Below are 21,098 nucleotides of genomic sequence, written 5' to 3' on the forward strand. Positions count from 1 at the left end.
ATGCTTTCATTGCTTGTTATTGCCTATAGCCGTTCCCTCTGTGACGACTCTCAGGAGTGCCGGTATTTCTCGCGAACGTCGCCAGACCTTTCGATTAGAGTGTCAGAAATAGGGGTAGAATGCGAGACGATATTTTTCAACAGGACGGCTAAGCAGCCTGCTAGACCATCATCGTTTGGGTATCTCCCACGCTGTAGACATTGGCTTCAAACACAGACGGATGTTCACCCAGAACTTGGGCGACCTCGGCGATCGAGACGTTGAGAAGGTGAGAGGGAGGGTGGGCGGCGAGAGCGGTTATACGAGGTAAAAGCGGCATGACTTTTTTATGTGCCAAGGCTGAATCTGGAACCTCGTTCCCAGAGCTTCCACTCTCCGACGTCCCTCGCTCAGACGACCGCCAATTGAGCCCGACGCAGGGCGAAACAACGGGATCCTCCACGGTGACCAGATTAATTGCTTCCCTGCTGATCGGGTCGTTACCCCAATTGAAGCTGAATTCAGCTCGCAAAGTCAGACGATCAACCTTTCCAGCTCATCTCCGATCACGCAAAGCAAAGCTCCTTCCTCCAAACCCTCGTCACTACGCCTCGGGCGACCTCTCCTAGAGTTCAAACCTCCCTCGACACACACCCCTTCCTCCTAAACACAATGTCCGGGGTCCCTCAACGTTTTTGGGGCCAACCGATCCGGTACCTGCGCTGGGCAGCGCACGAGAAGCCCGCGATATTCTGGAGCTGCGTGATAGGTGGCCTGGGACCCGCGACGTTTGTCTTTATTCCGCCGATGAGAAGATACTTTGGGGACCAGGATCCGCCGAGGATTCCTCTGACCTATCCGGGTACGTACAGCGTCCAAAACCCTTAGTGTTTTGTATAGTTCATATCCCTGTGGGCAACATGGTTTGGCTCATGGTCGGAAGATGAACGGGTGGGGGAGAAATAAAACAAAGAATATGACGATATCTGGGACGCTTTGGGTCGACGGTTTTTGAGGAATCAGGTTTCGCAGTAGAGCTATTGGACAGACAGACGCATGAATGGGAATGATATCGGTGGGACGAAACTTTTGCTGACATATATCTCTGTCTAGTACCCAGCGGACCGAGGAAGATACCAGCGGGCTTCGACGACCCGGAATGAAGGCGCAAGGGTTGTTTTTGGATTCCGGTAGGCCGAAATCAGACAGCGTTTAACATGGCCGCTCCATGCAAGTTCTTGCAACATGTGAAGAAACAAGCGCGCCGCAATGGCCTCACTGAGCTGGCAGCAGAGAGGGCAAGATGATCAAACAATGTACATAGCCACACCACCATGCACTGCGAAGGGGAAAGAAAACATTGAGCAAAGTGCGTTTTGTATTCAAAAATCGATTATGCTGAGTCTCTTTGCCTCTGGCTGTCCGATTGAGTACATGAGGCCTTTTTCCTTGCTGTGCAACCCAGGACCTCTTTATGACAGTGATGAGAAACCTAGAGAACGCGCACCAAGAAAGCGCCCCGCCCATGAGGAAAAGACAAAGAAATCCGCACCAAGGAGGCGCCTCGGTCATAGTAAGAAAATGTAGACAAATATCCACCAAGGTGGCGCCTCACCCAAGAACCCAAACCCTCCAGCGAAGCTCTTGTCTGCCTCTTCCAGTCCACGTTCGAAAGTAGAATCCTGGTTCGGCTATCGCGTCTGTCCCCTGCGTGTTTGCTTCAAGCCCGGGTTGCCGCCACGGCTTAGCAAAATATCCAAAACAAAAGACTTGATGCATGTCGCACCTTTGTGAATGCGTCGGACGAATCGCGATGACTGGTGATGGTTGATGTCAATGATGGTGGATGCGTCCAAGCGCAGATACTGACTCCAATCCGGGTCAGATATTTAATCATTCCTCCATCACGTCAGATCCAGTTGGGCTGACGAACAAAGTACTCGGAGACTGGTCATAGTAGTCACCATCATCTTCGTCGAGTCTGGCACGCTTCTTTGGTCGCGAGCTGGTGCTGCTGTCACGACCTTTCTGCTTACCGCCGCTGTCGGCACTGCCCGAAGACCGCATGGTGGCTTGCTCATCGTCCATGGCGTTGTACAGGCTCTGAAGTGCATCGGTTGGGTTGGCAGTGTGATCTGGTTTGTGCCATGGCATGTCCTCCTTTTCGATTTTCGCACAGGTCAACCAGTGGATCTCGTGCTCGTCTCTCTTCAAGTGAGTGCGTTCGATCATGAGATCATCCACAAATCGCTTCACGTCTTCTTTGAGGACGCCCATGTTTGCCTCAAGCACATGGCACGCCTTGATGCTCATGGGGAAATACTTGTGGAACTCTTGGAAGTCCATGTGGCTTAGATAGGCTTGTCCGCCCTCATGAAGCGCGGCGTAGAAATTGAGGCCTCCATCGGGGGCGCGGCGCGTGCGATCGTCGGAGATGTTTTGAGAAAACCATTGACGGAAAAAGCCGACAGCCATCCACATGTAGATGTCGCTTGAGTATGAAGGACGACCTGGCTTGTCCACTGCAGATCGGCGCATGAATTCAGGGTAATGACCCAGGATGCGGATTTCAATAGCCTCTTTGACGAGGGCAAGTTCACCGGCTTTGCGGTCCAATATGACACGAATGTCTTCACTGAGACGGGTCTTCTCCTCATCGGTCATCGTGCCCCATTGGCCGACGAGATGGATGGCTGCTTCACTGTAGATTGCGGGGGATCGAACACGACGGCCGAGCTCAATCCAGACGTGCGGATTACCCAAGATGGATGTCCAAAGAACATTGTCTTGACGCATCAAGGCGAGATCGACCACGTCGCGGACATGGTCGAGTGACCCGATACTCTCGGCGCATTCAATGAGAGAAATGACGCAGGAGAGGACAGTGGCCAAGCTGCTGTCGTCAAAAACCGGCTCACGGTTGTAGAAGATACCAAAGAGCCAGTCCCAAGCGCGGTTCGTATTATCGGCTGCCTTTCCATTTTCGAGGTCGGGCATCAGGACATGCTTGCTGGGGCTTACAACCCGTCCAGCTTCATTGATATCCTATAACACACTTCGTCAGCCTCGGCTCTGTTGCAGGACTCTGGGTTCTGGTGAGTTTTGCTTACCACGCGGGTGAATTCGCCAAACTGGTTTTCAGCCAGCGACCGCTTGAATTCAAAACGGTAAGCCGCTGCGTTGTCCCGGCGAGCCTGCGCAGTCAGGCGAGGTCCTGGCTCCGATCCGATCTGATCAGCGAAAAAGGAGGAATGGGCCGAGAGCACTTGGGAGTGCAGCTTGTAGTATTGGGTTGGTGAAATGATTATCAGGACGTCGCCATCTAAGAACTTTGGGAAGTCTGACCTCGTCGGAGAGGCCATCTTTACAGCAGTGACGAAGCTGTCAGCAGTATTGCAGGGAGGAGTCAAGGTTTATGAAGTGGTGTACGCCGTGTCAGGAAAGGAAGGAGGAGAGTGGAAAGATGGTCTGAAGAGGGAGTTAGGTGAAAGGTGAGAAGGTGAAAAGGTGAAAAGGTGAATAGATGAAGGAAAACAGAGGAGGAAAAGAGTCCTTGAAGGAGCAGTGACGAGGGACAAGTGAAGTAAGTGACATCTTCCTATAGTGAAGCGAATTGCGGCGATTGTCGACATGGGCTCCGGTGACGCAACAACAACAAGCGCCAAGTGACTCTCTGGACGAGGCTGTTCGCACACTGAGCATGTCAAATGGCACAGGCGGCCTGGCAACGGCTTCACTCGTGGTTCTGCAATGATGGAATGGGAGCCACCACGAGGCGCAAGCCAGGGTTCCTCGACTACCAATGAGACCTAGCAAAGGTGTATACCGTCGACCTATTTCCGTGTCTCCGTCCCTTTGAGTCCGTTCTCTGCCCACGGGGGCAATGGATAGACCTGTGAGAGATGAGCGGAAGAAGGGGTTCCGGGGTTGACAAGGACGGGTGCCAGCAATCCAGGGTCTCAGGGAATAAGAAAGAAAGCTAGATGTATATTAGACTGTCGTAGGAGGGCGGGCCGCAGGAAAGCCAGTAGGAGGAGTTCGGTGGCCACCAGGAAACAAGAAGGTCCACTCCTCGCCAGTGTGGTCTTCGTGCGAGAGCTGGTCCCAAGGAGACGCCGTCAAGAGTGGGAAAGGGTTCAGGAGACTGGAGGGTGGCCTTTTCAATCAGTAAGTGAGCTTGGACCCGCGGGTAAGCTGAGCCGGCAGAGCGACAATCAAGGAAAAGCAAACACCAGGGAATATCCGGGCACGAAAGCAAGGGGACCATCCGGGTCAACGAAAATCACGAAAGCAGCAACTTCAAAACCATCCGGAACAACCAGCCTCAGAGACAAGCCAGTGGTATAAGGTGTCGTTGCTATTAGTTGTTGTCATCAGTCTTGATAGATCAAACAAAAACACCTTTCAAGCTCCATGATTCATCTCCAACACGCCAATCCAATGCTAGGTACCAACAATTCCTGAATCGTAAGACCGGGCTTTGCCATGATGGTTATCAATCTTTGGGATCAAATCCATTTCCAGTAATGTTCAATACGCCTCCAGGATCCATGGGGTAGATGGTGGACATCAAAGTCCGACTCCGGTAAGTGATGCGCTGAATGGTATCGCACTGTAATCATAGACCGCGCAAACTGTGTTGCCTCTTGAAATCTCCAAATATTTCGTGGCCTCATGAGCGCCGATGTAACAATCCGGCCGTATTCCCATGGCACAAGTCGTCATGTCAATCCGGGTATAACAAAAACAGTGCATTTGCAATCCATGTGGCCTGCTTGTTGAGGAGGCCCGTGGCATGGCTGGGTAAGAATATCGAGGGAGACCTTTCAGTCTGGAATCCCGGGTTTTTTTGGGGGGAGGGGAAGAAGCTCCTGTTCAGGCATAACATTATCCAGGGACGTGTTGCTGTTATGAAAAGGTCACAAGCAAGATGGCGCTCATCTTCTAGTGGCACGGGTCTCTGGATAGCTGGGAGGGTATGGACCACCCATTAAATCCCTCCCCCGCCCATCATAAGACGCTGATATCGGCTGGGTGACAGGCGGTCCTGTCCTTGCTGGATATCCGGGTTGGCTATAGCCTGCTGATGGTGCGGCTCGGCTAATGGCTGATGTTGGGGGCGTGGTGTTGCCGCCATGTAAAGTCCTAGGTTCTCTTTCTGCTCCGTAGTACGCCGGCTGGCCTGGAGCATATCCCGACTGTTGAGAAGAAATGGCATATTGGGTATAACCAGGTTCCGGAGGATAGCCAGTGGTAACTGGGATACGGCCAGTGGCCACGGGGCGGGGAGGTTCCAGGTCACGCTCACGTTCACGCTCACGCTCACGGGGTTCACGATGCCTGAGAGGCGCACGATAATCATCCTCGTCAAGGTCCATGTCTCCAGGTGTGAAGCGTCGTCTTTCTTGGGTCCTTTCTTGCGAGTCTGCCAAGTCGGCATAGGAACCTGTCCGAGCCTTAGACTCGTTTGCTGGAGGTGTCGTACGGCCCATACCTCGAGTATCACCCTGTCGTCTTCTTCGCTCTTTTTCGCGCACCCATCTCTCCGACTCATCACGCAGACTCTGTTCCATTGCCTAGCCAGGTTCGGTCAGTATTGAGATCTCATCACACGAGGGAGCTGACACCCGGAGTCCGTACCGTCGTAAGTGCGCGATATGCCCTAACCCAGTAGCCAGGACGTCCCTATCGACAACTGTTAGCGGCCACACTTACCAATTTCAGGACCTGTTTGAGGCGGCATACTCGGTTATCAACACCTGGACGACATGTGGCATCCTGGCCCAGGAACTTGCAAATCTCATGTTGGATAACTTCGCGTTCAATTCCTTCTCCCGGACACCAGAATTCGGACAGTTGCAGTTGTGGCCTTGGGGGGTCATCACGATCCCTCATGGGTGTGTCCATTGGCATACGACGACTGGGAGGAACAGGATCAAGGTAGTCACGGTCTTCACGAGGATATCTCTGGGGCAGTTGGCGGTACATTGTTCCAGTGGTGGGATCTTGATACAATCTTTCAGGAGGCTCGATGCTACGGCTGTCCACGGTACGTTCTGGCCGGATAGGATCGATGCTTCTGGCAGTGTTGGCCCTGGTTGGGTCTCTCGCGATATCCATGCGGTCCATCCTGGGTTCCGGGCGAGATTCCACACGGCGGTCAATTCCAATGTCCATGATATCAGACATCGGGGTGTCTCTTTCTCTTCGTTCGGGGTGGTCGTCTATTGGCCTCCTCTCTCTGGGTGCAGGTTCAATACGCTCGCGAGGTTCACGCTCACGGTCTCTTTCTCTTCGACGAGGCTCGCCTCCACGGTAGTCTCGGTCATCATAGCGGGAGGACATTCTGGCGGCAGCGAATATAAATGGCCTCCAGTGCGCAAGGAAGAAATCCTTGTTCCGTTGGGCAGCAACGAAGGCGGGAACAGACAAATGGGAAGGAAAGTGGTCAGGAGAATGGTTTGAGGATAAGCGACGGGATTGCGTTGGTCAGGTTTCCTTGTGGGCTAAGGCAACTCCTGGGTAATCAAAATCCACGGGGATAGACGAGTCCAAGGGGTGATCCGTAGGGATTGAGATCCAATGGAATGGTATGGCCTGGATAAAAGGAGTGGGCGACGTGATTAATCGGACAGAAAGATTTGGCTGGGTTGACGTGGTTTTGGAAATGAGAAAGATGAAAGAGAAAGGTGAGAGGGGGCGAGTTGTGTGCGCAGGCAGAACAGAGAACAGTCAACTGAGACCAGGCGGCTTTTGGGCCCATGGAGACTGGAGTTGGGCTTTTTGGGCAGAAGCAGGGCCTGCACGGGGGGTTTGGATGGGTGGTTTCAAGCGAGGAACTGCCGCCCAATCGTTGCCCACCGACGGCCTTCTACAGCCGCCCAATCCAAATACGCAGCTTGGGGGTGGGCCGGATACAGGTACAGTACTTTGTTGGGGGGGGCTTGTAATGTACCGAGTACCTATAATTGCTGATCTACGTCCCGGAGCGTACCAGTACAAAGAACACTGGTTCGGGGCGCCGCTCAGACTGGCCGTCTCTGCCAGTGTCGTGCGCCTCCTGTCGCACACAGATAGCAGGGGAGAGGGGCAAACATGAGGATGATCAAGTCAGCCCGACGCCTCCAACGCCTCCAAGGTCCCTGAAACGCGTTGGAAGTGGGATGATGATCAGAGTACTACCGTCGATCAACAGGCACCCAGTCTAGCAGAGAATAGAAGGTGGCATTCTAGTTATCGAATAGAATCCAAGCCTGTAGCCTGTCTCATGGGATGGGCTGGATGGGAAACTGCGAGGCGATGAGCGAAAAGAGAAAATTTTCAGTGCGCAGGCAAAAAAAGGAGAAAATGATGTACAACTCAGAACAGCAACAAGGCCCATAGCATAGGGGATTGCTTATCAAAAGGACCTCACTACATACCTAAGTATCTCGCCCTGTCCGTTCCATTTGGTTCCAGAAAGGGAAAAAAGAAAAAGAATACGAAGATCCCGAACTTGTTCTCCCCGTACTCTCATTTTTCCCTGCTCCTTGCTCCCTGCGCCCTGCCTGCGCCCTTCCATGATGGACTCTTTCTCATCGCCAATATCCACAGTCATCAGCTCATCATCTCCCCAAGATCCTCCTCAAGTCGTCAGATTCCATCCGTAACCCTTCCATGATCCCCGTGGCGGACATGGACAAGCGAGGCCCGCGCGTGGGAGGCTTGCAGATGCCTGCAGATGCATTGGAGCTTGCCGTTCTGTCATTCCCTATGGGGGTTATCAGTGCAGATGACCCGAAAAAGCTCAGCCTAGTGACACCGGTCAGCTCAGACAACCCCCAAACATGCCAGCTGGGACTCTCTTTCCAGCCAATGCCCTCCCGTTGGGCAGCAAGACAAACGGCGTCGCGTCGCTGTGCGTCTGTGGCCAGCCAAGAAAGGGCGTCATGGTCCTGCAATTGGCCACCGCAATCTGTCACGGGTTGGGCATCTACCTGAGTCGTGTTGCGTTGTTGCATGTGTGACATGTCACATTTTCTCCGAATCGCACAAAGCTAATTGACCATGAGGTGAGAAGACCAAATGTGTCCAAACCCGATGTGCTCACCGTCTGTTGAATATTAGTGCCATCTTGAGAGACCCCCAGCTGCCTCTTCTGTTGTTTCTGCTATTGAAGATATCGAGCGTAAGGAAGACACATGTGTTTCAAAGAGTTAGGAATCCGGCAACACAGTCTCAGGTCTATCGCCAGTGGGAACAGAACTACCGTGTTTCTTCTAAAGATCCCCTCGCAGACAGTGTGGCAGGTAGGTTGTACCCAACATACCGCTCCACCGGGGGCAAACACGGGATAGAATGGAGATGGCTTCGTCTGACAGGCAGTGGCTATCGAGCTACACACATTGGCGCCTTGAAATTCGACTTTCCCGACTCTTGAGAGCCCAATATCAAAACTTCGTGATACGCAAGGTGGATTTCCCGTCTCAAGTGGCTCTGGCTTGAACGTGCCGCTCCGTGCGCTACTCGGGCGGCCATGACGGTCATATGCGTCCTTGCTCAGGAATTGACAAGAGCCGAGGGATATATTGCATTTGTGGAACGACTGTTGCCTTGTCCGACTGCAACATGGTGCAGCCATACTCACAGCTTCGACTGGCCTCCACCAGTGACTGCTCTGATGCGGAACCCTGTCCGGGGGAAATGCAAGCGGACCTCCGTTCCCTTCGCTTGGGTGCTCAAAACAACTTCGTCCTCTGTCAACCCAATGAGACGGCCCTGGTCGTGATGTTGGGTGCCTGAGTCAATTGGAAACACTTCCACTTCGGCTCCTTGCTGCAGTCCAAGAGGATCCGCGAGGTCAATCCCCAAGTCCTTGTCGGCGAAGGGAGCGTTGAGGATCCGCTCAACTGCAGCGTCGCCTTTCAAAGTGGCCGGTTTCGGCGCTTGAGCTTTGGCGATCTTGAGGGCATCATTGAACCTGGCAATCCACGCAAAGACCTTGGGATATTTCTGGTCAGAGATCAACTCCCGGGGAAGAGCCCCTTTTAATCCATTCAACCAATCAAAAGTCCAGATGGCTGGGCCACTTGCATTAGCCAAATCGACAAGGTATAGCGACCCTGCAATGTACTTCTTGCTTACCTTCAATGTCGGCCAGAGTCGGCTTTTCCGTCTTGAGTACCCATTTCCGCCCATCGGCCAACAAGGTGGTCTCGAGAAACCTGAATCCGCTCCTGATGGCAGCCACTGCTTCCGGTCTGTTCTCGGCAATGTGTTCTTTGCTCCATGGGCGGCCGGAGAACTCTTCTCGGTCCTTGGTGAATTTGGGATCGTTTAGCAGTGGCATACTCGTTGGGATCAGCTGAGATGCCCGTGTAAAGATACCCGCCTCAATGTTCCAGATTTCCAGAAACTTTTCAATGGCTTTGTCTTCGGCAGTTGATGCACCTAGCGCGCCCTCAGGGAACAAATCTTCCAACTTGCGAATGATGATGCGACTGTCGCAGTAGACGTCACGACCTATGGCCATTACGGGGATTCTCCTGTACTTGACACCCAATGCGCTGAGATCGGGACGAGGCATGACCGGCGGTTGTTTCTATACGGGTTCTCAGTATGCGGTCCAGGTAAGAAGATGGGCCAAGCGGCCGCCTTACACATTCAGCGTAGTCCATGCCTCGCAGACTCAGATACCACAGGACTCTCCGAGCGAAAGGGGAGAAAGAGTAGTGATACAGGACGATTCCGTTGTTTGGACCAGCCATCGTTGCTCGACGATTAAAACAATCCAAGAATGAGAGATCTCTAGTAGGTATTCGACGTTGATCCTTGAAGCGCGGCCGACACTCGATTGCCTCTTACCGTGAAACTGAAGTCGACTCCTGAAAGCCGAATATTATTTGACCTGCTGGTCTCATCGGTCATGGCAGAGCTCTCTCTGCCTCGGCAACTCGATGGATTGCGGGGGATGCCGCCACCACAGCCCAGCACAGCCTTCAGCCCACCAAGGGAGCTAGCTCGATGTTGCGAAGCATCGCCAAGTACCCAGTAAGCCGACGACAGCCACCACTCTTCTTTGCTCTCATCAATGAATTCTTTTCCGAGCAAGAGATCGTCTTCGACGCCAATCTCTCTCTGTCTCTCTCTCTCTTCACGAGGCTGAAGGCCACGCAGCAAGTTTGCCCTCATGCCAGGAACATCAGAGGCAAGTTTCGTGACATCATCTTCTCCACTGTATGACGATAATGTTCATAGCACACAACAATCGCTAGGGTCAAGGCGGCCATGTTGAGCAATAAATTGTCGAGAGGAATCTCTCCGTTTCCTTTGTCCCCAAACTACCCTCCGAGCACATAGTTGCCAGTTGCTACATCAATCAATCCCACTCTTGACGTTGAAAGTGACCGCTCTCAAATCCATCATGGCTCAATCCGGACGAGACAGTGGAGGTGAGCTCTTCGACATGGTATAGAAGGGCACAAAGATGCCAGACGACGCAGCAGAACCCAGATATATACCCTCCAAGCCACGGCCAGATCAGATAGCATCTGAAACAGATCGCAACGCCCTTGGTGGCCGGACGCTTGCAGAGGCTGCGACCAATGAAGGCGACATCCCTAGGGTTAGTCCCAGTCCAACGTCCCATCAACACGATAGCCCAAGCTGACTTTCCTTTAGTCTACCAGAGACACTGCTGTCAATGACGTCCTGACTGGGACGGGAGATACCCTCCCCTCTCAGGTCGACTCCAAACGATTGCACTCAGTCCCTGGCGGTGTCACCCACGATCCATTTGCGAAGGGCTCGACGAGAATGACAGAGCACAAAGTCCAGCCGTCGGATTTTGTGCAGGGTGCGTCGGAAGGCCCGCGGACTGATCGGGCACCTGGCCAGGAGGGATTGAGCGATGAGCAAGTGATGGACAAAATTGAGCGCAGGGGATGAAGACGCGAATAAGCGCAGGGTGGAAATAACACAGCGAGAGGTTTTCATTGACCAAGTACCTGGCGAGTTAGACAGCTTTCAAAACATGTCCGTCCAGACCATGGGTCCCTTCATTCCACAGGTGCATTGAGAATGTCCACCACCGAGTGTTTGTATCCAGGCCTCTGTGTGCCGCCTCGGGCTTCCTAAAGCAGATGAAGCAGATGCCACGGGCTCCAGTGAAGCTCTTGTGGGGGAGCGCAATATGCTCTGATTTGCACAGCTACAGTGCGAGGATATCCGGCCCCCAATGACACATGGGCAGCGTCCTTCTCCGCACTTTGTTTGTTCCTGCCTCGCTGCCTCGTGCGCCCTTCATTTTCGACAACTTGTTCCAACAATGACACTCTTCCTCGACCCTCGTGATCCCCATTCACCTTTAGCTCTGGCTCCTATATTACCAGAAGCAAAAGTTCAAGGTGTCCACTGGCTAGGACTGACCTTGCCTCCTCAGCCGAGTTCACCAGACCTGCTTCAGATCGCTGGTTCAATCGTCTTGTATTTGCATGTCATTCCTCCCCGCACTGATTGCAGCTGCACTGATTAATACGAACAATGGCCTCCTCCCTCCGAGCTTTGGCTGGACTGCGCGCTGTCGGTCGCCTAGCAACACCAGCTCGATCCTCGTTGAGACCAACGCCTTTTCGAGCTTTGGCAACAAGTACCGACAAGCGTAAAGCCGCCGCCGTGGCTCAAGCTCACATCGAGACTCCTTCAATGGAGACAGCATTCTTCCCCGATGAGCCCGTTGGGCCCAAGGTGGTCACGCCTATTCCAGGACCTCAAAGCCAAAAGGCCATCGCGGAGCTTCACAAAGTATTTGATACTCGCAGCCTCAATATGTTGGCAAACTATCAACAGAGCTACGCCAATTACATCGCAGATCCCGATGGAAACGTGCTGCTGGATGTATATGCCCAGATTGCCTCCATCCCCGTGGGCTACAACAATCCTTCTCTCCTGCTGGCAGCTACTAGTCCGGAGATGGCCTCGGCCATCATCAATCGACCTGCTCTAGGCAACTTCCCTTCCCACGACTGGGCTTCGATCCTCCAGACCGGTATTCTTCGAGTGGCGCCCAAGGGCATGAACCAGGTCTTCACCGCCACGGCCGGTTCGGACGCCAACGAGACCGCGTACAAAGCTGCTTTCATGTGGAAGCGACAGCAAGAGCGGGGCGGCCGAGACGTGGAATTCACCGCAGAAGAGATCGAGAGCACCATGGAGAATAAGAAGCCCGGCTCCCCCGATATGTCGATCATGTCCTTCAAAACCGCCTTCCACGGTCGCCTGTTTGGGACTCTATCAACCACCCGCAGCAAGCCGATCCACAAGATAGACATTCCCGCCTTTGACTGGCCTCAATGCTCCTTCCCCTCTCTGAAGTACCCTCTCGAGCAGCACGCGGAAGAAAATGCCGCTGAAGAAAAGAGATGCCTGGAAGAAGCCGAGCGTATAATCAAGACGTACCACAATCCCGTGGCTGCTGTGATCGTCGAACCTATTCAGTCTGAAGGCGGCGACAACCACGCTAGTCCAGCCTTCTTCAGAGGTCTACGGGAAGTCACTCGCCGAAACAATGTCCTCTTGATCGTCGACGAAGTGCAGACCGGTGTCGGCGCGACGGGCAAATTCTGGGCCCACGATCACTGGAACCTGGAAGATCCACCGGACATGGTGACCTTCTCCAAGAAAGCACAAACGGCGGGGTACTACTTCGGCAACCCAGACTTGCGACCGAACAAGCCATATCGTCAATTCAACACATGGATGGGCGACCCGGCCCGGGCAATTCTCTTCCGCGCCATCATCAATGAAATTGAGAGGTTGAACCTGGTGGAGAATACGGCAGTGGTGGGCGACTACCTATATGCAGGCATCGAGAGGCTCGCTCAACAATATCCCCAACAATTCCAAAACCTCCGAGGTAAAGGGCAGGGCACTTTTATTGCCTTTGACAATCCCAAACGTGATGAATTTTTGGCAAAGGCTAAGACACTTGGTATTAATATTGGTGGCAGTGGTGCGTCGGCTGTGAGGTTGAGGCCGATGCTGATATTCCAGAAGCACCATGCTGATATTCTGCTGGATGCGTTCGAGAAATTGGCCAAGTCTCTGTGAGACGCAAAAAGTTTGTGTCTGTTCCGAGGAGTTGGCACCCCGGTGGCTTAGCCCTGTAGCGTTTGGCGCAACTCTCTATTATCGGTGGTTTCCGTTAAAGGAGGTAACATAGCGCATGCAATAACAAGTACTTCTTTCAGTTCGCGTATCGTGTATCGTTGTGTCCGTTTCGGCCATTTGTTGTTTCTTGGTTGAGTATCTCCATCACGTCTGGCGTCAATAGTCATCGCCACCACAGAATCGCGCAAACCCGTTCTTCGCTGTCAGCCCGATTGCCGCAGCCGTCAGGAAGCTGCAACACTATCTTCCTCCATTGCGCTTCCATCTCTGGGGATATACTTGATGCCATTATCCTCCAACGAATCGATTATCTCTCTCGGCAACGTTCCCACAACCTTGACAGCATAGACCCCAGGGACGTAATCGGTAAGGCGCTGCCACCGAGCCACCCAGGATGTCTTAGGGTCCCCCATAGCAATCAATCCTTCGAAGACTTGAGAAGTGCATTCTTGAATCGCGTCTTGGGAGTTGCGCAGGCCGAGAATTTCTTCGCAGTTGGGGCAGCCGTTGCGGTAAAATTCCTATGGTTCTATATTAGTCTCAAAGCAAGGGTCAGGAAACGACAACGGCGTTGCTTACAGTGGCGCTCTGCACAATGGAGCAGACCATACAGGCCCGTGTGCGGCTGCCACGGCCAGCCATAATGATGATGGGAGATGGGTTGATGGAAAAGGCCGAGACGCACAGACGCAGAGGCGTTCTTGTCGCCCGCAGTTTGCAAGGACGGAATGCCATTTAAGGTTTCGGAAGATCGGCCGTTAGCGCTAAACTAGTGTCCACTATGAGATCCGACTCCAGTCTCGGCACTGAAAATCGCAGGTCTGCCGAGCTTCCTTCGACTTCTCGGAAAGTTCTCGACTGGCGGCTGTTCCGCAACAAAAAACTAGGCGAGGCAAGTGAACACTCGACCACCCATCCCTCGACACATTGCGCCTACGACACCGTAATGATACGATAATACTCGCGGCCTTACTTCCCCGCATCTGCTCTCTCCTTTTTCTCTGGCCGAATCACGTCCGTCTCTTCTCGGCCATGGCCTCGAATCTCGCCGCAGACAAGGCCGCCGCAACCGCCCTGAAAGTCAAGGGCAACCAGGCCTTCGCGCAACATGACTGGCCCTCCGCTGTCGACTATTACACCAAGGCAATAGAAAAACACAATGCAGACCCGTCGTTCTACTGTAATCGAGCCCAGGCAAATATCAAGCTCGAGGCCTACGGCTATGCTATCGTTGATGCGACTAAGGCTATTGAACTCGACAAGGATTACATCAAGGTACAAAATCGAACTCTCGCAGTTGTAGTCCATCGGCTGACTTATATTACACAGGCATACTGGAGACGAGCGATTGCCAATACTGCCATTCTAAATTCTCAAGATGCCCTCCGAGACTTCAAAACGGTGTGCCGAAAGGAGCCCAACAACAGGGAGGCAAAACTCAAACTCGCAGAGTGCGAAAAGCTAGTGAAGAAGCTACAGTTCCTGAAAGCGATCGAAGTCGAAGAACCTCCGTCGGCATTCGAAGGACTCGACTTGGACTCGATAGAGGTGGACGAGAAATACGACGGCGTAAGATTAGGGAACGAAATGACCCAGGAATTCATCGATGATATGATACAGCGGTTCAAGAACGGCAAAAAGATCCACAAGAAGTACGTGTTTCAGATCATCAAGGCTGTGAGAGATATCGTGTACGACGAACCGACCATGGTCGAGATGGACATTGCCCCAGATACCACGCTCACGGTCTGCGGAGACACCCACGGCCAATTCTTCGATTTGCTCGAGATCTTCCGACTCAACGGCTACCCGACGGACCAACACGCATATCTATTCAACGGCGACTTTGTGGACCGAGGGTCGTGGTCGACGGAAATCGCCCTGCTCCTCTATGCCTACAAGTGGCTACGGCCTAAAGCCTTCTTCTTGAATCGGGGAAACCACGAAACGGACGATATGAACCGAGTGTATGGATTCGAAGGCGAATGCAGGGCCAAATACAACGAAAAGACTTTCAAGCTGTTCTCCGAGTCATTCTCAGCGCTACCATTGGCGACGTTGATCGGGCAGAAATATCTCACTCTACATGGTGGCCTGTTTTCCGACGATAAAGTTACACTGGATGACATCCGCAAACTCGATCGCCATGTGCAGCGACAGCCTGGTCAGTCGGGTCTGATGATGGAGATGCTCTGGACGGATCCTCAACCTCAAAATGGTAGAGGCCCCAGCAAGCGGGGTGTTGGATTACAGTTTGGCCCTGACGTGACGAAGAAATTCTGTGAAAACAATCATCTAGAAGCTGTGATTCGAAGCCACGAGGTGCGGATGGATGGCTACGAGGTCGAGCATGATGGAAAGTGCATTACAGGTAGGTTCAGGTCACCACTGTCGACTCCCCGTCTCCGCTAATATGTCTTGTTACAGTCTTCTCGGCGCCCAAATACTGCGATACAACGGAGAACAAGGGAGCGTACATCAACATCGGGCCCGACATGAAGCTCGAGTATCAGCAATTTGAAGCTGTGCCTCATCCTGATGTCAAGCCTATGGTAAGTTGACTGACCCGCGCCGGAGAATAGCTTTTGGCTGACATGTATGCTAGGCGTATGCAGCAAGCTCGTTAATGTCCATGATGTAGGCACTGTTAGTTGGATAGTTTGCATTTGCATATCCTGAAGCGAAGAAAGAGCTAGGCTATGGGGGATCTACTGTAGACTCCAGTATACTGTGGACCATGTGTCAGTGCTCATGTACGTGTACCAGTAGGAGGCTTGGACAGCGTGATCGATTCATAGCGGGCGAGGCGCTGGATACATGGATGTCGATATTGGTGAATTCAGGTTCTAGTTTTGTTTTTGTAAGAATTCAAGTACCTGGCAAGCTCGCAAGCTGGGTACCTAGCGAGCTAGGTCGGCATGAACTTGAGTGTGGTTGCGATTGCGAGGATTAGTGCTTGGTGTTGTGGTTCTTGCAAAACGTGGCTGAGTGGCGCAGCATCTGCTTGGACCTACCCTGTACGAGTACTTGTGTTGTGTATGCTCCAGGCGAGATGGGCTGGTGTTGGTCAGTGCTGGTTGAACCAAAGACAGGGGACTCGTCACACTTTGGGGAGCGCTGAGGAGCGCTGGGTGCCCCTAGTGGCGCCTGTCAGTCACTGGGCAAGTCGCCTAGCGGTCCCCTAGCAACTGCTCCAGCAGTTTCCTCCCCCCGTGAGAACCAGTCATTGCCGCCTCTCATTCGCCGCCCGAGAACCGAGAAGCTGAAACCCTGCATTGCCGTCACCTGCAGCGCCCACAACATGCTCGATTCGCGTCCAGAGCATCGAGAAGGGCTCTGTAGGCCCCTCACATGGCCCCCTCAGATTCAAGGGCTCAAACTACCAAGTACAGCTCACCGTAGGCTGTGCAACACCGACTCGCCGAGTAATCCATCGCGCAATCCCCTCCTTCCCCTCCCCGCTTTTTTCCAACCTACTCTGAACCGTCACCATCTTGACCATCTCACCCGTCATCACTCTTTGACCATTACCATCATCAGAAATTAAATTGCACACTCCCTGAAGACTCCATTTCCCATCCGACTCACAGTTACTCTCTTGCGACCACTGATATTGTATGCCTGAGCGATTCGTGCCCGCGCCGCTCAAGATATTGATCATTCAAGGCTGGTTGCCTTGTAGCTTGACAAGGCCACGGTTCCCTACAGCTTCTGTGTCTAACGGGCAAATATTGTTGCCTTGTCTCTCTCAGCCCGACACTGTGTCCAAAAGTGTTTTGGAGCCTCGACCCTCCAGAATTCTGTTCATGTTAGCATTCTGCCCCCCTCCCCCCCCGACATTGCCGCTCAACAACAGTGAATCAATCAATCCATCCGTCAGCAAAACATGGAGCACATTTCTCATCCTGATGCGTGTAGCCATTCCTGCCCAGCACCCCCATTGAAATCGTTCTCTGGCTCTGGAGGAGCAGGCGGTGAATCATCTCGAGACATGCCAGACGATCACCTTCCAGACAACCGAAAGGAGTCCAGCAGAGTCACTGTCACTGAGCATACTGTGGACAACCGCATACTGCCAAAGTTGAAGATGCAACATCCAACCTCTTTGATCTCGAAAGCTAAGCAACATACATCCATGCCGACCTTGCTGTCATTCAACAAAGCCCACCTTGAACGGGCCGCGGGAGGGGCACAAAAGAGCGCCTTCCTTTCCATCTTACCGCACGATTTGCATTACCTTCTCGCCACCACCTACGTCGATTTTGATACATTGCTCGCTCTTCGACAAACCTGTCGAATGATCTACGAACTACTCCCAGTAGATGTCGTCCGTCGCACCCGAGCCAAATTGGTCAAGGAAAGCCTCGAGAACGAGGAGCAGCAGTACCGGGAATACAGATCCCTCTACCCACGGCAGCGACTTGGCCATCTCTGGGACTTGTTGTACGCTGCTTTTGACTTTCGGCTCATTGAGCGTCCTGCCAGAGAACTTCGATGCTACGGTTGCCTCGAGGTCAAACCTTTGTGGTGCTTCGTCGAGAGAATGAGTAACCGCGGCACAGGTCTCGGTGCCAAATTTGCCCGAAATAGATTGTGCAAGGACTGCATGCGCCGATACCGCGACATCGAGGGGGAGTGGTGGAAGGAGAACTGGGTGAAGAAGAGCGATACGGTCTGCAAATCGAGCTTAACCCGCAGACTTCGTCGATGGGTGCTCGAAGGCCAAAGCCTCGTCAACCCAGCCGAGGAGATTGGAGTCTGCTCCTCATGTGGCAACACGACCTTTGAGCTGTGGTGGGGATGTGTCGCCTGCTTTGAAATAGAAGAGCAGAGACGGCGAGAAGAGGATTTGATGGAAATTGAGGGCTTTGATCGGAAAATTGCTGGGATCTTTGAGGCCTGGCGAGTACGCAAGGGGGCGACACGCAGGCAACGCCAAGCCAGTCGCGATCGCAGAACGAGGAACTGGTGGGCTCCGAGCTTCAATATCGCATTTGCAGGCGGGCTTGCGGAGCGAAAGGCTGCTTTGATCGAGTGGAGAGAGAACAGGGAGAACAAGGAAAACAGGGAAAACAAAAAGTCCGGAGGTAGTCCGACCAAAGCCAACAAGCCCGACTCGCGATGGCGCGCTCTCGACCAGATTCCCTTGCCGAAGAGCCGCAGAGAGGCAAGATGCTCATCCTGTTGGGTGCCCAATTGCCCCCGGCGCACGTACATTCTTGGTTTGGCGTACGAAAGACCGCTGCCGAGGGAGCGATGGTGCCCCGGATGCAAACAGGAATTCGACCAACGGCTTGCAAGGAAAGGGTACCGGAAATGGAGAATGAAGATGAGCACCAACGAAAGGTCCGACAACGATTGGCCCGAATCGTTGGCCTGGCTGTTTGAGGAGAACTAAGGACAAGGGAGACCCACTGTTACGATGAATATGAAGGCGCTTTGAGGTGTTTTGACGCACGACATGAATGCGTTGTTTGACAGGTACTGGAGACCAGGAAGACGAAATGATCGGAATGTACTACAAATGAAAAATTTCTGTTGCTCTTGGATCGGCGAGTGAAGTATACGACTAGCAAGGGAGGGTTTCTTTTCAAGAACAATGCAGCTCGAACTCTGCTACAATCCCTCAAGCCACTCGCTTATTCTCGACTCGAGCCCCGGACGGAAATGTGAAAACGAGATGCGTGCTGACCGAATATTATCTTGTCTACTGAAACGGGATGTTTCTTGCCCGTCTAGGTCTCCCTCTCTCCCGCGCCATTCGGACTTCGTATAGAAGATTTGTGATACGGCCTCCGAGAGACGACACCCACCATCGTCAATCGCTTATAGTGCATATTCCATATTCCGCCACACCATCAGCGGACATCGACCTCGACTTGACTTGACTTGAAGGGTTGCACAAGCCGAATTCAGCATGGTCAAGTCGGGTTCTGGCCGACTCAGTTCAACAATGCTCGTCTTTCTCACACCTTGGTTGGCTTGGGCACTGTACATGGCTGTCAGCGCAGAGGAGCAGAAAGCCAGACCAAGATTAGGATGAGAGGAAGGTCGAGCGGATACAAGGTACAGTACGAGGACAGTTGAGTGCTGTTCTCTCTTTGCATTCTTTTTCGCTTTTGGATACTCGTCCTTCTCCAGTTGATTCACCGGGGTCGAGTCAAGCAGAGTGTCTTCAAAGAGAGAAACGATGGCGACGAAACTGCAGGTTCCGGCATCCTCATCCATCGTCAACGTCTCCATCATCGACGGCAGCTCTCGCATCAAAAATCTCCCCTACTACGTCGCCATGACACCTCTGTACCCGGGCTACGAACGCAGCTCCGTGCCCTGCTACGTCCTCCTGATCCATCCCCCCCCCCCCCCCCCCGACAAACACCTCCAAAGCGACAGCCACATCGACGCCCTCGTCATTATTCCGAACCGAGCCCTTAACACGCCTCCACCGTCTCTACTCACCCTCTACCTCCTCCTCTTCCTCCTCTGGGACTGAGCCAGACGACTCCCGCACCCAACCCTTCTGCTTAATCGCCCGCGGTGTCGAAGAAGACGGCGCGCTCTCACAGGCCAACGTGACGACGCTGACCGCGCGCTTTGATGCCGACCCGGATGTCCTTGTCATCTACGCCCACGACGACGACAGTCTGCTGGACGGCGGCGGCGTGCTCGAGGTTTTTTCCTCAAGGCGACGCCAGCGAGTGGAAGGGGAAGGGGTGGGAGACCAGAGGACACTGGCGGTTTGTGGATAGGATGGCCCGCGTGTTTGAAGCCGCCGGCGGCGGCGAAGACTGACAGGAAAGAAGGGAGGGAAGGAAGAACCATGAGAGACAGACTGATAGATGGATGGGTAGACAGGTAGGAGAGGTGGAAGACACGCGTATCTGTTCAAAGGAGTAATACTGGGGACAGAGTACACATCTCGATCATTTGCTGCTTCTTTTTTTTTTTCTCCCTTCGTGCTTCCCCCTCCCTTCTCCGGGGGCGGGCGGGTGCGCGAATACATGTTCCTGTCCATTTCCGCAATGGGTCCAATTTTTGTAGTAATGGGACGAGATATCAGTCTTCAATGATAAAACATATTGGTGGGTAAAAGTAAATACCGAATATATCCAACGCCAACGACATAAACGTAGTTCGCCCTCGCTTTTTGTGGTTCGGTGTTCAATCTGGTTATACAAGAAACCTCCTTCCTAGTTATCCATCCATCCACCCAGCTGATAAATCTGCTATGCATATCCATTGTGTACAACAAGCACAGCACAAGGACACTTGGTTCGGGAGGGTTTCAAGCCTCCTTGGCGACGCTCTTCTCGATGCCATCGACAAACTCGAGGGCCTCCTCGACCACTTCGTCCGTGATGCCCGGCAGCGTGACGTCGGGCAAGTATTTACTGTGGCTCTCCCGGTGCGTGGCGGGGCCTTCCATGAACGTGTGCATCTTGTCGGCAAGGTCATCTGTCAGGCCGGGGGCTTTGTTGGTGGCGGAGGAGCGCATGAAGTCGCGTGCGGCGCGGGCAGCGTCGTCAGTCACGCCGCTGGACGAGCGCCGGATGGTGCCGGCCATGAAGTCGTGGGCCGATTTGGCCACGTCGTCGGAGATGCCGCTGCTCGAGCGACGGTGGGATGCACCCATGCCACTCGTCGTGGTAGTAGGAAGGGCCGTTGTTGGTGTTTCTTGCTTGTTTGCCATTACAGACGAGATCGACGAGGTTCTGTTGCTGTTGGTAAAAGGTCCAAAACAGAGGTGCTCTAGAGCTGGCAGGGAGGTCTTGTCGCAGAAAGGTGACCTGAGCTTCCTCCCAGGGACACCTGCAGTCATATCCTATCCCATCCCTTCCCACGGGCGAGGGGTCGCGTGCCTTACCTAGGTAGGGTCGAAGGGCGGGGTTGCGCATAGCAGCTCACGAGATGCCTGCGGGTTCGTGTTCGGAAAGGGCAATAGAGCAACGCGGGTGTTAGTCAAGCATGAATTG

At 53.3% G+C, this 21,098-nt stretch overlaps 10 protein-coding genes across 10 annotated transcripts; 5 read left to right on the plus strand and 5 right to left on the minus strand.

The window, feature by feature from the left end:
- Window positions 1-645: 645 nt before the first annotated feature.
- Window positions 646-840, plus strand: A1O5_04669 (NADH dehydrogenase; the record flags this gene model as incomplete). Its single annotated transcript, XM_007745273.1, has 1 exon — window positions 646-840. A coding segment is annotated over one exon (195 nt), but the record flags the coding sequence as incomplete, so codon positions are not given.
- Window positions 841-1,872: 1,032 nt separating this feature from the next.
- On the minus strand, window positions 1,873-3,341 carry A1O5_04670 (uncharacterized protein; the record flags this gene model as incomplete). Its single annotated transcript, XM_007745274.1, has 2 exons — window positions 1,873-3,024; window positions 3,090-3,341. The coding sequence occupies 2 exons, from the start codon at window positions 3,339-3,341 to the stop codon at window positions 1,873-1,875; spliced, it is 1,404 nt and encodes a 467-aa protein (XP_007743464.1).
- Window positions 3,342-4,916: 1,575 nt separating this feature from the next.
- Window positions 4,917-6,324, minus strand: A1O5_04671 (uncharacterized protein; the record flags this gene model as incomplete). The annotated part of the gene is made up of 3 exons (XM_007745275.1): window positions 4,917-5,555; window positions 5,620-5,664; window positions 5,725-6,324. The coding sequence occupies 3 exons, from the start codon at window positions 6,322-6,324 to the stop codon at window positions 4,917-4,919; spliced, it is 1,284 nt and encodes a 427-aa protein (XP_007743465.1).
- Window positions 6,325-8,601: 2,277 nt separating this feature from the next.
- A1O5_04672 (uncharacterized protein) lies at window positions 8,602-9,544 on the minus strand (the record flags this gene model as incomplete). Its single annotated transcript, XM_007745276.1, has 2 exons — window positions 8,602-9,038; window positions 9,103-9,544. 2 exons carry the CDS (start codon window positions 9,542-9,544, stop codon window positions 8,602-8,604), a joined length of 879 nt encoding a protein of 292 aa, XP_007743466.1.
- Window positions 9,545-10,444: 900 nt separating this feature from the next.
- A1O5_04673 (uncharacterized protein) lies at window positions 10,445-10,905 on the plus strand (the record flags this gene model as incomplete). Its single annotated transcript, XM_007745277.1, has 2 exons — window positions 10,445-10,582; window positions 10,639-10,905. 2 exons carry the CDS (start codon window positions 10,445-10,447, stop codon window positions 10,903-10,905), a joined length of 405 nt encoding a protein of 134 aa, XP_007743467.1.
- A 594-nt stretch (window positions 10,906-11,499) lies between these two features.
- On the plus strand, window positions 11,500-13,065 carry A1O5_04674 (4-aminobutyrate aminotransferase; the record flags this gene model as incomplete). The annotated part of the gene is made up of 1 exon (XM_007745278.1): window positions 11,500-13,065. The coding sequence occupies one exon, from the start codon at window positions 11,500-11,502 to the stop codon at window positions 13,063-13,065; it is 1,566 nt and encodes a 521-aa protein (XP_007743468.1).
- Window positions 13,066-13,349: 284 nt separating this feature from the next.
- Window positions 13,350-13,767, minus strand: A1O5_04675 (uncharacterized protein; the record flags this gene model as incomplete). The annotated part of the gene is made up of 2 exons (XM_007745279.1): window positions 13,350-13,646; window positions 13,705-13,767. The coding sequence occupies 2 exons, from the start codon at window positions 13,765-13,767 to the stop codon at window positions 13,350-13,352; spliced, it is 360 nt and encodes a 119-aa protein (XP_007743469.1).
- A 390-nt stretch (window positions 13,768-14,157) lies between these two features.
- A1O5_04676 (protein phosphatase 5) lies at window positions 14,158-15,766 on the plus strand (the record flags this gene model as incomplete). Its single annotated transcript, XM_007745280.1, has 4 exons — window positions 14,158-14,400; window positions 14,455-15,496; window positions 15,553-15,677; window positions 15,731-15,766. The coding sequence occupies 4 exons, from the start codon at window positions 14,158-14,160 to the stop codon at window positions 15,764-15,766; spliced, it is 1,446 nt and encodes a 481-aa protein (XP_007743470.1).
- Window positions 15,767-17,116: 1,350 nt separating this feature from the next.
- On the plus strand, window positions 17,117-18,523 carry A1O5_04677 (uncharacterized protein; the record flags this gene model as incomplete). The annotated part of the gene is made up of 1 exon (XM_007745281.1): window positions 17,117-18,523. The coding sequence occupies one exon, from the start codon at window positions 17,117-17,119 to the stop codon at window positions 18,521-18,523; it is 1,407 nt and encodes a 468-aa protein (XP_007743471.1).
- A 1,887-nt stretch (window positions 18,524-20,410) lies between these two features.
- On the minus strand, window positions 20,411-20,815 carry A1O5_04678 (uncharacterized protein; the record flags this gene model as incomplete). The annotated part of the gene is made up of 1 exon (XM_007745282.1): window positions 20,411-20,815. One exon carries the CDS (start codon window positions 20,813-20,815, stop codon window positions 20,411-20,413), a length of 405 nt encoding a protein of 134 aa, XP_007743472.1.
- Between the last annotated feature and the right edge of the window lie 283 nt (window positions 20,816-21,098).

The sequence above is a fragment of the Cladophialophora psammophila genome (genome assembly GCF_000585535.1).
Source record: "Cladophialophora psammophila CBS 110553 chromosome Unknown aczJe-supercont1.6, whole genome shotgun sequence".
In the NCBI taxonomy this organism is placed as follows: Eukaryota; Fungi; Ascomycota; class Eurotiomycetes; order Chaetothyriales; family Herpotrichiellaceae; genus Cladophialophora; species Cladophialophora psammophila.